We start from the raw sequence: 15810 nt of genomic DNA on the forward strand, positions 1-15810 counted from the left end.
ACATATCCAGAAAATTACAAGACAGGAAGGTGCCAACACATATTTTAGCAGCACTAATGCCACACAGTCCTCTTTTTTTACTTTAATGGTCCATTTTTACAACAACTGGGTTCCTACAGATTAAGGCCAACCAAACTATTAACCAAAACCTAAAGAAAAACAAAAAAACATGAACCGACATCAAGTACTCAGGGTTAGTAACAATTTTGCCCCAATGTTATTGTAATATAAAATATGACTTTTTTGTCTCATGACGGAGACAACGATAGAGAAAACTGTGAAACACCTGCTGTTTGTTGGCGATTTTGTGTTTCTCATTCTGCATGTGGGATTCCATTGCCTTGATTCCTATCGTGATTTTGTATAAAATAAAATGAGCCTTGTATCAGTTTCAGCCATGCTGCGAAATCTTTGTTGAAAAGCAAATTTTGGTTGAATTTGCACTTTGCCCAGGGCAGAGTGACAGCTTGGTAGCAGACAGTGGATCATCTGCTCTCAGCATCGCAGCCAAAAACAAAACAGGCGTTTTGAGGGTTCTACTATCCTTATTTGTGTGACATTAATGTGAGGAGCATTTGGTCAATTATTTTAATGTGTCTGAAGAGAGATATCTGCACATCCAACTGTCTCAGATATAAGTGTGTTGGAAACTATCACTTGAGTCTTTGAACCGAAAAGCCCACACACTGCTCTCATTCAGCTTGACAATTTATTAGTAACACTAATGTTTTGGTCCTACTGAACCTTCGTCAAGAGTGTTGAACACTCTTTATGTTTTTTAAAGATTATTTTTGGGCCTTTATCACAGTATAGCTAGACAGTGATGGGAAAGGGGGAGAGAGAATGGAGAGGACACCCAGTAAAGGGCCACAGGATGGAATTGAACCTGGGTGAGTGCAAAGGGCTCAGCCTATATGGGGCAAACACTCTACTCACTGAGCGAGAGGCTGCCCTTAGGGTGTTGAAAACTCTTGACAAAGGTCCCAGTAGTGTGTGGGATTTTCTGACTCAAGTAAGACTCAAGTAAATTATTTTAAAAAATAGATGTTAATTATTTTGAGATTTTAAAACGCAACGTCAGAGAGGGAAAAAAGGTTCATAAAATCCTACTTTGCATGTCTTAGCATTTTTAGGGCTTTTGAAAAGATCAAGACATTTTCATATCAATTGAAATTCAAATTATTTTTTTAAATTAATATTTTAAATGCTTTCAAGACATTTAAGAATCTGCAGGAACTCTGGACAAATATATACTCTGAATCCATATTAAATTACTCAGTGAGACACAACATAAAAATGGTCGAAAATTCCCTCTTACAATGCTAAAAATATTTATATATCCTGATAACTAACCAACAAACATATACGGTCAATGTGGGTTTCAGCACCCCCAAATATAAAAATATTGTTAGACGGCATGTAATGTGTGTATGAATACAAAAATGCACAAGTAACTAACTACAGAGAAGTAACCATGGAGTGACATGAAAAGGAAATATGGTTCCTGGGAGTAAAAATAAATATTTCAAAAATGAACACCATGATATATCTGTAAAAGCAATGACATTTCTTTAGTTTGTAATCCCACCTCCTGTTGATGTTTCTCCATCAGGTCTTTCATCTCCTGTTGATGAGATGTCTTGAGCCTCTCTGTGGCCTCCTCAACAGCCATGAGCTGCTTCTCCAGGAGAGCCTTCACCTCCTCCTCCTTCTCCCTCCTCTGCTCCTCCAGGTGTTCCCTCACATCCAGGAGCTCTTTCTCCTTCTCCTGTCTCTCCTCCTCCCATTTCTCCTTCTCTTCAGTCAGCTGTAAAAAATATTTCGTACATCATGTTAATCTCATTCTCACAGAGCAAAAATAAACCAACTCTTAATACTTCATATATCTCACCTCAACATCCTTGGCTTTTAGCAGGTTCTCAAACTGTTCCAGCTCCTCCTCTAAGACTTGTTCCATTTTCTTAATCCGGTCGTCCATCTCCTCCTCTTTCCTCCTGTGCTCATCTCTCTCCTGCGCTGCCTGAACCTGAGCCTCCTCCAGGTTGGCCAGGTTTTGTCTCAAACACAAGATCTGAGACTCCAGTTCATTTTTCTCCGTTTCAGCAGTGTCCAACCTGCCCTGGCTCCTCTCCAGCTCCTCCTGCAATCTTTCCACCTCTGTTTGAACATTCAGAACCTGCGCACGTGTAGTTTTGAGCTCCTTTAATGTGTTGTCCAGCTCTATAGTCCTTTGGCCTAGTAGGGCTGCTGTGGTTTTGTGCGTTGTTTTTATCTCCTCTAGCTCCGACATGAGAAGTTCACATTGAGCCTTGAGAAAAGGAAGAGAAGGAAATTCTTTTAGCTTTTTTAAGCCTTTAAGCACAACACATCTCTGCTGTCTATTGTTACTCCATTCATCCTAAATTGAGTTGGGTAAATTAAAAAGCAACTGCGCCCAGAGACTGGCATGTTTACAGTCCTATTAAGCTGTTCACACAGACCCACTTATCATACTGGTGTACCTGTAGTGTTTGCAGCTGGTTGTCATCTCTAAGCTCCGGGCTCTGTTTGGCAGAGATTGCAGGCTGCTTTATCTCCTGCGGCGACAACAGCAGCAGCTCCTGCTGTTTTTGATGAGACGGGAAACCAGCCTCCTTCTCCTGCTCATTTTTTAGCTCCCCCACCAGTTTATCTTCCTCCTCTGATGGAGAGGTAGCAGGGGCCGGTGGGGAGGATTCAGCAGCTTCCTCTCCTGTCAGCATTACTGCATTTTCTCTTGTGTTCATTAAGGCACTGAGTTTGTTCTTCAGGTTGTCTTGTTCGTGGGCATTCAAGTTCATCTCCTCCTCAACGTGTCTCCGCTTCTCCTTCTCCTCGTCAAGTTCCCAGAGAGCCTGTCTGAGCTCTTCTGTTACCTGGGCCCACCTAAACATACAAACATAGTTCATTAAAGTTATTGAGTTGTTTCAAACTGTAAAGTAGCTGTGAGCAACCAATGAAAACATAGAGCCACTTTGCATGAGATAATACACCTATTTATATTTTTCAGCACTAGTAAATGAGTTCAGGTAAATTCACTGTTATCCAAAAGCTTTAACATAGATTTTAAGATACTTTCAGGATAAAATTCAGTCTGATAAATACAGTATAGTTGATCATTTTAGTTCAGGGCTAGCCGCCCCCTGCATGGCCCCTAATTTCCAGGGCTGGTACTGCGGTTATTCCACAGGCTAGTTAATAACATGTCGGGCAGGAAATCCAAAGTGTGGGATCATTTTGAGAAGGTGAAGGACGAACCCAAGGTGATATGTAAACTCATCGTCATTGGTCGACTACAAACATAATGTATCATCTGAAACATGGAAGTAGCTACATGCCCATTAGCCACTTACGTCATTAACAGGCGGCTCGCTCAGTGTGTGACGTGCACTTGTAGATAAAATATAGGCCTATATTAATGAAGGTTCATTAGTACGGTTTTGTATTTCTCTGTAATGTAGCACAGTGTTAACAATGTTACTGATACTATTCTTTCTCACACCTTCAACTCAAACCACTGTGTTGCCCCACCCAGAATATATCATCTAATAATCAAACTAATATCGTAAACATGTGGGCGACTAGTCGACTAATGGCCCTAAATGACGACTTTTGGTCAACTAGGAAAATTCTTGGTAGGGGACAGCCCTAGTGAGTACCAAGAAATGATACATTTATAATATAATAAACTGAAAAATTAAAATCCAAAAAAAAAAAAAAGAGAGAGATTGTGAATTATCGCAACCACGAGGTCTTTGAGCATACATAAGTGTGTATACAAAATATTAGGGCTGGCTGGTTCAGTAGCACATGAGATGAGCTGCAGACCGACAGATACACACATGCACACTCACATCCAAACTCATGATCCCCTCCAGGCTTACCCGTGGCAGAGACAATTAACTCCATTACCTGCTCCTGGCCTCCTCCAGCTCTTCAGCACTCTGGATGACTTCCTCCCTTAACACATTCAAGTCCCTGTCCTTGAGAGCCAGCTCCTCGCGGAGCTCCTCACACTGCTGATTCAGCAGTTCCTTTTCCAGGTCAGTCTCCTCAAACTGCTGCTCGGACAGCTTGCTCATCTCCAGCTCGCCGGCAGTGGAGCTGTGGAACCACTGAGATGGAGACTGAGGGTGGGAATCATCAGCCACGGGGATGCCAGGGGAACACTGTGGGGTAGAGGTGTTGTGGCGGTTGTCGCTTTCTTCGGGGATCCGGTTTGAGATTGACAAGAGAGGCTCGTCTCCCAGCACTTCACTGTTGAGCTCAAAACTGTGAAGGAGAGGCAGGGGGAGAAATTAGGGGATTAAATAAGCCTATAAAACAGAAACACAAACCGATAACAATTAGCATTCCTCTAACCTGTAATCTGCAGAGATGTCCAGCTGACTGCAGTGCTCAAAGCTTTCATTGACCACTGAGGATTGTGAGTGTGCAAGAGGAGCTGAAGACAGGTAGCGCTCCATCAGAATATCCCCAGGTATTGATACATTCATGCTGTCGTCATCAGGTCCACTTTCCATATTGGCCTCACCTACACTGATCTTCTCATCATAACTAAAACCAGCTTTTGCTTGGTTCTGCCGATTCTTAGAAGCTTTGAGTCCTATGACCTCCTCCTCTCTGAACCTCAGCTCTTTCTCCCTCTCCTCCAAAAGCTGCCTGACTCTCTCCACCTCCTCTCTGTGCGACTCTTTGAGCCTCTGCATCTCCTCCTCCTGTCTCTGGAGACGAAGAGCAGAGCTGGCCACCTCCTCACTTAACCTCCTCTCTGCATCGCCCTCCTCCTGAAGTCTTTTCCTCAGCTCCAGCACCTCTCTGTTCAGCTTCTCCTTCTCCTCTTTGTACTGCTGCATCTCAAGGCACTGAGTTTGGACTACGCTTAACTGGGTCTGGAGGTCTTGCAGCTGTGCCTCCCTTTCTTTTCGCTCCTCCTCCCTGCCTTTCTTCTCCTCCTCTAGCAGGGAAAGCACATATTGGTGTTTCTCCATCTCCTCTGCTAGTTCAGCACATATGCGCTGGCTGTTCTCCCTCTCTTCTTCAAGCTCGGCCCTCAGATTGTGCAGAAGAGTGTCTGTCTCGCTGTCGATGCCAGCGCTGGAGCCTTCAACACTTGACTGGGAGCCAGGACTTGCATTCCCAGATTCCCCTGATGGTGCCTCCTTATGATTGATGTCTGCATCTTGGGAGCAATGGCCAAGCTGATGCTGCTGTTGAAAGCTGAAGACATCGGCCCCTGACTTACTTTTGATGCGCAGGAACTCTACACTCGTCTGTATGGAAGATAATTCAGAGAACAAGTTCAGCTGCTGTGCATATTAATAGTGATGTGCATATTTGTTGGCAACAATAATCCTGAAGTGCTGCTGCAGATTAGCTTTGAGTGGCACTTACCTGCTGGAGCTGTCTCTGTAGCGCCTGGATCTGTCCAGCGAGTGACTGTGCCTCCAGTTGGACCTGGTCTCTGCTGGCCAGGGCCTCCTGCAGGTTGGAGCTGAGCCTGGCAATTATCTCATTACGCTTCTCCACAGCCTGCTGTAACTGCTGCAAGTGGGATAAATGTATGGGTAGAGTTTTTTTATTAGAACATACTCTCTATATACACACTTATAGGGCTGAGCTATATATCGATATGATGTCAATACTGCAATATGAGACTAAGTATCGTCTTAGATTTTTGGTTATCTGAATATCTTATGTGTAGTCTACTAATTTTAAAGACTGCATTACAGTAAAGTGATGTAATTTTCTACCATTTGTCTTCATCCACTGAGTCTTTTATACCACATTACTTACTTTGATTATTGATCAAAAATCTCATTATGTAAATATTCTGTGAAAGCACCCGTCAATCCTACAATATCGATATCGAGGTATCTGGTCAAAAATATTGTGATATTTTATTTTCTACATATCGCCCAGCAGAAAATAAGACTCAAAGACAGTACTGTTTGCCTACAGCATCAAAAGACACTGAATCAAACACTTTAAGGTAGGGCTGGGCGATATGTCCTGAAAATTATATCAATATATTTTACGGCAATATCTCAATACACGATCTCCTCAAAAGCATTTCATAAATGCTAGGACTGGGAGACAAAATCGTGAATAATATTTTTGACCAAATACCCTCTCTGATGCAACAAAGTTGTAGGGATTACTATTGTTGTTTTTTCCCCAGAAAATATTAATACAATTGCATTTTTTTTTTAATCAATAATCACCAATAATTAACAACTGAGTGGGTTGAGGCAAGCAATAAAACAAATAGAAAAGTCTGGCAAGTTGATACATTTACATCACTTTACTGTAATGCTGCCTTTAAAATGTGGGAAAAAACATTTATGCCATATCACAAAATCTAAGACGATATGTAGTTTTATATATCAATGATGATATATTATCTTTATATTGCCCAGCCCTACTTTAAGGCCACATCCACACTGATACGTTTAAGGCAGGCAAGGCAGCAGGAAACAGACTGGGAATCGTTACAAGGCACAAACATTGACATGTGAAAGCGTTACTGGCCAGAAGCATTATCCTTTGCTGCAGGAAGACATGGCAGTGAGCAAGGAGTAACCACACAAAAGGGAGGGATGGATGGGAGCTGATAAAAGCAGGTTAAAGTGCAGTGTCTATTTTAGATTGTTTAGGGTGGTTATTGCAGAGGGAATGAAGGACTTCTTGTAGATGTTTTTCCAGGCCAGTGGGACTTTGTCTGCCTGATGGCGGTAACTGGAGGGAGTGGTGGAAGGGGTGAGAAGGGTCCTATGTGGGTGGCTTTCCTGATCACTGAGCGGTTGTACAGTTCAGAGAGCGGAGTTTGGGGTGAGCCAATTATTTTGTGGCCTGATTAATTATGCTGGAGTTTTGTTTTGTGTTTGGTGGTGAGGGAGTTGTATCAGGATTAGTGTTGAAGGTGAGAATTCATTCAATGAGTGAGCGGTAAAATGTCCTTGCAGGCATGAAAAGTCCTGACTTTTCTCAGCAAAAATAAAATCACAAAAGGTATGTAGGCCTTACTATAATGTTTTGACTTGAGAGCTGACAAGTTGGGAAGCAAATGTGAATATCTGCGTCATCGTTTCCAAAACTCTAAAACGCAAGTCTGGAGTTTTCAAACTAAAACAGTGTCGGCAGCATTTTCAAAGATCTCTGTTTGAGGGGCTCTAAAGTGCGGGAGAGGTGTGAACGATAGCAGTAGTAATGCATTTTAAAACAAAAACGTACTTGTGTGGATGCAGCATAAGACTTCTAAAACTGAATGCAATATGTAATCCGCCATGTGACACTACAGCCAAGACAATTTGAGGCCTTGAATTCATGTTAACATAACTTCAGGCATTTTACATTCCCACAACATGACACACCCAATTTAAACTCATTCCCCCACACACACATAATGTAGAGGAACCATGCTGTATTTTCATATCAGTGCAGCCAAGCAGCCATGCAGAAGAGCAGACAGTTACACTCCCCATGGGATGGTGATGACACAGAACACAAACAAACACTCACACACACACACACACACACACCCACCCACCCACCCTCTTAATCACACACACAGAAATACCATAACAAGACTCCAATTGTCTTCCATATAAACAAAGCATGAAGACAAATTACTCCATATGACCGACCAAATCTAAACACACTGCATGTAAACAGGAACGCTGATTTATAGAGGCGGTTCAGAGCCCAGTTTCCACTGCGTGAATTTAGAGCCTGAGATTATAATGTGCAAGTATGCATTCATGACATTAAACCCAGTCATATTGAGTCACAGCTAAGCCCAGATGAGTCTTTAACAGCAAAAAACAGACGACATAAAAGAAGATGCTTTAACATGCACTATGAAAAATGCTCCCCTGTAGAAGCAAGTCAATCTCTGTAAATGTTAACTTATTGACTGTACATACCTTTAGCTGCTCTTTGCCAGTGAGTGCAGCGAGCTCCTCATCTCTAATATCTTCCACAGGGGACAGGCTTTGCTCCAGGATGGGGGGCCGATCCTTCTGTCGTTGGTTCTTCTCAACCTCCGATTTCTCCGGCTTCTGGGGTTCCTATAGGATTAAATTGTTTTAATTTTTCCCACTCTTCCTGATAATAATGTGAACTTTCCCTTTAAAAAGGCAGTAAATAGTACCACCGTTAAGCCTGACCAGGTTACTATGACAACATGCCCCACAGGCAATGTAATGGTTAGTGACCTATTTCTCTAATGTATGTTTACTGAGCAGGGGGCACGGGCCACTTGTTAAATCATACAGTGAGCAAACAAGATTAGACAAACACTGGAGGTCATGTAGTGTGACCCCTCAACAGTCCTCAGGGATTTCATGCTACTGCTGGATGAAAATAACCAGCTGCTTTTAATTAAACCAATAATATAAACATCCATTCAAATCAGATTTCTTCAGTCGCCTCTGTAACTCATATAGTTGAGTTAGCAGGCTATGTAGAAAATCAGGGCTGTATTCTCAAGCCATCTAGTGACTGTCACAACGTGACTTGAGCAAACAAGTTGTCGATACTGAAACCTGTAACACTTGAAATTATTAGCTGTGTCTCAATTCACGGGCTGCAGCCTTTGAAGGATGTGGCCTTCGCGGTCGACGTCAGCCACATCCTTTGAGGACCGCATCAGCCAAATAGATCAGTCTTAGAAATGGGACGGTCTGGTCTGCAGAGGATTTCCTGGTTGCATCACCAGTTGTTCTCGCCCCCACCCCTTGGCATTACTACTATTACCTAGCAACCAGCAGCGCTTGACGAAAGACGAAGTAAGCTACGAAGTTATTTAGCCCTAAATCATGGACACAATTTTTTTTTATTATATGGGTTTTTTTATTTAATACTTGAGATGATTCACCACCAGAGACACCACAGTTTGATATATTTCAGGCTGACGGACCATTTTCAGGTTAACTTATATTAAATTAAGATTGTTTAAGCTGTGAGCTTTTAGCTAACAGTAATGTTAACAACAGTTAGTTAACTTAATATATAATCGGCGCGCAATGCATCTAGGGATAGGCTGGGCCACGAAGGACACATCCATTGCATCCTCCAAAGTCTAGGAAAGAAGGCTGCATTTTTTCGGCTGCATTTGAAGGACCCTTCGAAATGGGACAGCCTTGGTCGCGCCAATGTGACGTAATCGGTCTTCAAATGCAGCTTTGAAGGCTGCAGCCCCTGAATTGAAACACAGCTATTGTTAGGAACCTTAACGCTTCCTTTTTGTAACAATAGCTTGTTTTCAATCACGTGACTATTATGACGTGCTAAATTCAAATGGAGGGCAAAAGTGATACCTCCATATACTGCGTGATTTGTAAATAGAGGAATCTGCAGGCAGCGGGTAATGTCAGAACATTGAAACCCATGTTAAAAGTGATCAGTATAAAATAAAGAAAAGTAACTTTTCACACAATTTGACCGATTTCCCCAGTGTGGACCCCATCGTTGTTACAAATTACTTCACCCTCCAGACCTCCTAACTTTACTAACATTACTAGGGACGGGAATTTCCAGGCACCTCACAATTCGATTACGATTCAGAGGGTGACAATTCGATAATAAAATGATATCGATGAATCACAATGCATCAAAATATCACGATATTTAATCTTGTCTTTCTTTTAAGTATAGCATACTGTATTTTTGGTGATCCATTATTAAATAAACAGATTATTTTACTTGCATACAGTGTGGCCCTTGTCCAGGTCCCTTTCCCCTTTAATCTACCTCCATACCATTACTTTTGAACCAGGGGGTGTCTGTCGGACTGTATCTATCTGTGGATGCTAACGCTTATCCATTGTGGGATATACATATATATGGGATATACACACGCCTGCGAGCAGCTCCTCTCTCCGTTACCGCTGGAGAAAGCGGAGACACTGGGCAGGCCAGGCGCAGGGATTTTAAGGTAAAACAGACTGAGCAGAGTTATTTTCTTCACCACAGAGGTGTTTTTATTTGGTTAATGCTGCAGCCTGTGTTGGTCAGCTGGTTTACATGCTGATCGCTGCTCCTCTCATTAATGTTAGTCTCTGGGTGATGGCGTAAGTAAGTATTCACAATATACTTCATGTTCCCCTCGCAAGTGTAATTATTTAGACACTGAATTAAAACAAGCTTGCAACCACCGCTGTCTTTGTGAAGATGAATTAATACAAGTTAACTTGAGCTCGTCTGCACTGTAGACTGTCCAGGAGCCGGGTTCCACCTCTTTTGTTCCGTCAACATCATGTTATGACCAGACATGTACATAATCAATTACTGACATTTGTGAATCAATGCTGAATTATCCACGTCCGCATTGCAATGCATCTAGGAATCGTTTACCCCCCACCCCAAAATGTTACACAGGGAGCTGATGAAAGCATATAAGACTGTAATGGGCTATAGCTCTTTTGTACATGGTTGGGTCCACGACTGAAATGAGGTGAGTAAATGTGCTTCAATACAAGTGTCTTTTATATTTTTACTCTGTACATGCACTGCTGTCAGGCTAGGTCAACCGGTTCCAGAGATCAGGTGAAACACCGTTAAAAATCTGGGTCATGGCTAAAAACACGGAGACGTCATCACAGCACATTGCAACTACATCCAAATCGAGGCATCTTCAACACAAAGCTTTATGTTAACATTTGACATTAGTCAACTTCTCCCCTTTACGTCATACTATTTTTGGGACTTACAGTGGCCGTTGTTTTTTCCCAATTTGACCAAGTGTAACAGCAGTAAAGAGTGCAAATCATAGGCATTGGCCTCCAGTTGCTGCCCCCCATCTGGACAGCACACCAATGAATGATGGCATATGCAAAGAGGCTATTGTAGTTTTACTCTTTTGTCTTTAGTTTTTAATTCATATGTGGCAGATTATTTTCTGCGCTGATGTGTTGAAGTACAGTATGATTATTTCAATCCATTTCCTAACTGAACTTACAGAACAATTACTGTATCATGATATATATCGTTACCTTGATATAAAATTACATATACCGTGACAGAAGATTTTGGCAATATCGGCCACTCCTACTCAGTGACGTACCTCATGGTTGGTCTTCTTGTTCAGCTCTTTGTCACTGGCTGAAGGAAGTGCTGGTTCTACGCGGCGGCCTTGCGTCGCTCTGTCATTCTGCGAGTCAGCCTGGCCCGTCCTCTTCTGCGTCTTTTTCGGCGCCCCCGCACCGTCGCCTTTCGCCCGCTTCTGTCGGTAGCTAGCAAGCTGCGCAGGAAGGACAGCGAGAGGTAGATGGACACATAGGTCAGGACCACTGAGCACCACCACACGATAAGCATGGTGAAGCTCAGGGGTCGAAGGTGAGAGAGAACTGGAGTCCAGATTTATCTCCTCAGTTGAAAAATGAAAAAGTTATCACAGCATCATTCTGAAATCCTGTTGCAATGTCTAAATGCATATGCGTGCAAGTTGCTCTGTAGAAAAGAAACCCTTATTCTGATGAGTCAGAGTTGTGCAGCAAAAAAGACAGCGCCCAGTGAAGCGAGAAGAAATCCCAAACTCACACCCAAAATAGGGCTACACCATAGCCTGACAAAGTAGTTTGAAATGAGGTGACGATGCTAAATATTCTCAAATCTCCAGGGAGCTGTATCAAACCCACGAGAAGTGCAGATTTTAGTGACACACATCGGACAACCTCTCCGCAGACCAGAAACAGCACAAGGTTAAAAGAATTTCAAAAAAAAGAAAGTGCACATCCATCTCGGTCTCTGCATTTCTCAGCAAGCAGGAAAGTTATAGTGAGAGACGGAGAGACGGCTGAGCTTTTGGAGGCATCACAAAGTTCCCCTTGAAATCATGACAGGACAAAAAAACACGAGAGAAGTTCATTCACAGTAAAAAACATCGTCCCCAATCATATCATGATATTTAGCTTGAATTCCAGCGGGACTGATTTGGTACAAATCCACTGCAGGCCGTTTCTCTTTGCAACACACTCCTCCTCTTTTTACCGCTGCCTCTCTCTGCCAGTCTCTCTTCTTTAAGCAGCTTAAATCAGATTACAGCAGTCCATATTGTGACAGAGACCCTCATGAATCCCTCCATCAATAACTGACAGTCAATCATCGACTCCGTTTCTTGCTGCTGGTCAGACCTGTCAATTCCTCCTCATCAGAGCAGCTGCTCTGCTGTCCAGATGTTGATCTTGCAGTCTGAAGGCAAAACCACATTGTGCCCAACCTTTTTAGCCTAAAACTCCCTGCCACAGCCAACGTACAGTGCAGAGGGATCCACAAACTCTGGATAGGGGATGGCATGTGTCTAGGCTGAGGGAAGAGGGTGGAGACTGGGAGATGCATTCACATGGAGAGGAGGAGACAGAGCCGTGTGTGTGGCGAGCAGCATCAGAGTGTGCATGCTCTATTCAATCTGAGATTGCATGGCACCTGGGGAGCTACTTGTTGCTTTGTGTGATGAGTCACATGCATGTGCATGACAACATTGTGTGTGCATGCACATTTATTCTGATGACGTGCTACATGCCAGGTTATAAAACCGCATTGTAGATTTGCTTTGTGCTCCCATTTAGCACCATGCAGTGCATCCATCAAATCATATCATCCTCCTCTTTTGACTACTGAAAGCAAAAGCTTTGCTTAAAACAATCTTTACCTTAACTCCACCGCACTTAAATCTCTTCCCACCTCACATTGCTCATCTGCTTTCATACAGATTATCACTTGAAACCCCACCCTTTGTGTCCTTCTATCACCCTGCTCACCACCTCCGCCTGCCACAACACACATCACATCTCAAAGAAATATTAGCCAGATGAGCAGCGTTTAGCCCAAGGCCGCTTTCTTCCGCGCTACTGAGAGTCTGACTAACTGGCTGGATGGAGCTTACTGTGGCCACATCTTATTACTAGTCTGCTGAATAATACTATTGTGTTTTCATTAATGTCAAAACCAAGACCATTTGATTTATTTTTGGGGTATGTTTGTGTGTAATTTGTATCCCTACGTGCAATGCTTTCAGCGTGGCAAATAAATCTGAGCATTGTGATGCGCAAAATACAGTAAAGGCAACTGACAGCACTGCATTACCATAGCAACACCATCCATGTGAGATGCAAGTGCAACATATTGAACCTTGCCAAATCTCATGGGCTCACTGCACCACCTGATGGCCTGCAACTAGCATGACAGGGTATGTATGTGTCTAACTACACGCAGGTGACAAATTAAAGGAAAACCTGAATAAATAAGGGGAGAAACATAACAAATGCAGATGCCTCTATGCAGGCGAATTGCATGGTAAATTTAAGCAATCAATATCCAGCCATGCTCTGTAGCATGTATAAAAATGAGTCGACACCTGATCTTAACCCAACTGAACACCTATGGGAGATTTTAGATCAACTCATTAGACAGCACTCTCCACTACCATCATCAAAACACCAAATACAGAAATATCTTTTGGAAAAATGGTGCTCCAGGGACTTGTAAAATCAATGCCAAGGCACACTGAAGCTGTTCTGGCAGCACATGGCGGTCTAACACCTTACTAAGACACCTTATGTTGGTCTTTCCTGTAATTTGTCACCCATGTACATTAGACATTGAAATTATTAATGCAAAACAGATTTCCTCTCACGTTTGCAGTCTTGATAACCTGCATTGAGAGTCAGTCTTTTACGAGCAGCAGGCTTAAATCTCAACAGCTGACAACAATCACATGGTGCAGAGAAGCAGAAGAAAGCCCTGATTGTCCACCCAAGAGAAACAAAACAAAACGCACAAAGACTGAAATCACAAAGACATAATGTCCACGAACCCACAATCCCATGACAAAATCAAATATCTGCCAGCCACCAGTTTCTATACTTACCGACTGACTTCGGGGCATGTTGGAGGATTTCTGTTATGAAGAATATCAGTTGAGTTATTTCCTAAGTATGCATTATAATGTACCATCTTCTAAATGAGTTGTACCATGAGCTGGAAGTGAACTACATCCAAGAAACACAATTCAATGAGCTACTCTGAACAGGTGACCTAATTTTAGCCTATATCTAGTTTTTAGACAACACGGCCTGGTTGTCAATATAGGGTAGGCCATTCTTGATTATTGGCCCATCACTAATACGACCTCCTATTGAAGTAAACACAGCTGCTTTTTTTCTATCTTGGAAACACCACAGTAGCAATTATCACAGACTAGTAGAAAAAATGCCAGAGGAGACACTCCATATTGTGCAACCATACAGTCATCCCCTCATCTAAGTGTCAATTATGTACAACTTTAAACTGTGGGGAACTAAAAAGCAAAATAAGACCGGGCAACATCTAACAACTAACACTACGATTCAGAATAAGTCATTTTATTGTTTGCAAGCCTGTGAGACTGTGCCGTAATTCCTGTATTACACAGACAGGGAAATATCATGTCCGAAAAATGTGCTGGTATGTTTTGGTTGCAAAAAGCAATAACTCAGTGGTTCTCAAATGGTGTGCCGTGATGCAAATCCAGGTGTGCCGTGGGATTTTGTGATAACCACACACTATTATTACAATATTAAACTAGGCCTATACAGAAAGTAATGGATGAATCACAGCCATTTCCCAACAAAGAGGCAAACTCTAGCTAAAAAATGTAATTGAATTTGACTTAATTTTATAAACCTTCCTGGTGAACCTGTAAGTGTGTGACACATCACATTATCTTACATTATTTCCCACTGAAACTGCTGTTATTGTTGCTCTGATGTAATTTTAAAAAGTTTAAAATCAATTCTTGAATCACTTTATAACATATTTCAATTGTTATTTTAAGTTAGTAAATAAAAACAAACATTTATGTCGTGATAAAAGTGATGACACACCTTACTGAGGCTATTGTGCATAGATATAAATACAGGTGTGCCTTTAGATTTTGACTTGTCCTTTGTCTTGGGCACAAAAAGTCTGTTAACTACTGTAATATCTACTTTGAAGCTAGTTTAACCACAGGCCGAAAACATTGGGTGCACCTGCACTTTGCCTTGACACAGCTCAAGGGCAACATTCTTGAAATAAGTAAAATATATTTCACATATTAGAAAATAATTTCCCTTGTCTCTGTAAATGGGTGCATGTTTCTGTCTCTGCTGGACTCCAAGTTCAACGATGCATGAAGTAATTCAACTCATTAGCCGACTACCCTACTCCATAAATGTTATTGTTATCGTTAGCTGTGTGCAATCTCAGCTAATGACTAACCCGCGGAATATGCGCGGCAAATTATTAAAGTTACGAGTACTTGACATTTAACGGGCAAAACAGAACCTAAGCAACGACAAACAAAACGTACAATAACGTTGAAGGTGGCTGCAGTGAGCAGTGGACAAACGCAAAGCTATGACAAAAGAGTTGGCTAGCGTCCACTGTTAGCATTCAGTATTAGCGTGCGTTAAATGTTAGCAACAAACCTTAGCTTTTCCAGCTGCTATTTTCTTTTGCCGTTCATCGTCATCCATCTCTTGGGTTGAATTAAACCATTAAGAGTTTAGGACATCGGTCCTAATTCAGCTTAAAAGCACAATAGATCTTCACTTGTGGCATAAGTTGGCTAAAACTAAATCTTTGAGCTTCCTTTAGACACAACTGTCAACAGATAATATTCAATATGGCCGCCAAGTCTGCTCAACTCCGCCCTTATCGAGTTTCCTTGAATGAATGGACCAATCAGATTATTACATTCCACGTCTTCAGCCAATGGGAAGGCGTGTCACTTAAGAACCACCTCCTGTCTTGTACATCATTCAAAACTGG

The 15810-nt window shown here is 42.2% G+C and overlaps 1 protein-coding gene across 8 annotated transcripts in view; it reads right to left on the reverse strand.

Moving 5' to 3' along the window:
- pcnt (pericentrin) overlaps positions 1-15655 on the reverse strand; it is a 53908-nt gene extending 38253 nt beyond the window's left edge. For 5 of the 8 annotated variants that reach the window (XM_050061127.1, XM_050061128.1, XM_050061130.1 and 2 more), the window contains exons 1-10: positions 15468-15655; positions 13889-13918; positions 11084-11260; positions 7944-8087; positions 5413-5562; positions 4381-5291; positions 3931-4290; positions 2502-2904; positions 1892-2308; positions 1589-1807 (exon numbers count right to left, since the gene is read on the reverse strand). In XM_050061127.1, the coding sequence (XP_049917084.1) occupies positions 1589-1807; positions 1892-2308; positions 2502-2904; positions 3931-4290; positions 4381-5291; positions 5413-5562; positions 7944-8087; positions 11084-11260; positions 13889-13918; positions 15468-15515 (2859 nt within the window). In that variant the 5' untranslated portion in view covers positions 15516-15655. The remainder of the gene's footprint in view (positions 1-1588; positions 1808-1891; positions 2309-2501; positions 2905-3930; positions 4291-4380; positions 5292-5412; positions 5563-7943; positions 8088-11083; positions 11261-13888; positions 13919-15467) is intronic. The other 3 variants (XM_050061132.1, XM_050061134.1, XM_050061131.1) reach the window with 1 other exon arrangement.
- Between the last annotated feature and the right edge of the window lie 155 nt (positions 15656-15810).

This window comes from Epinephelus moara, chromosome 14, assembly GCF_006386435.1.
Source record: "Epinephelus moara isolate mb chromosome 14, YSFRI_EMoa_1.0, whole genome shotgun sequence".
NCBI classification, from domain to species: Eukaryota; Metazoa; Chordata; class Actinopteri; order Perciformes; family Serranidae; genus Epinephelus; species Epinephelus moara.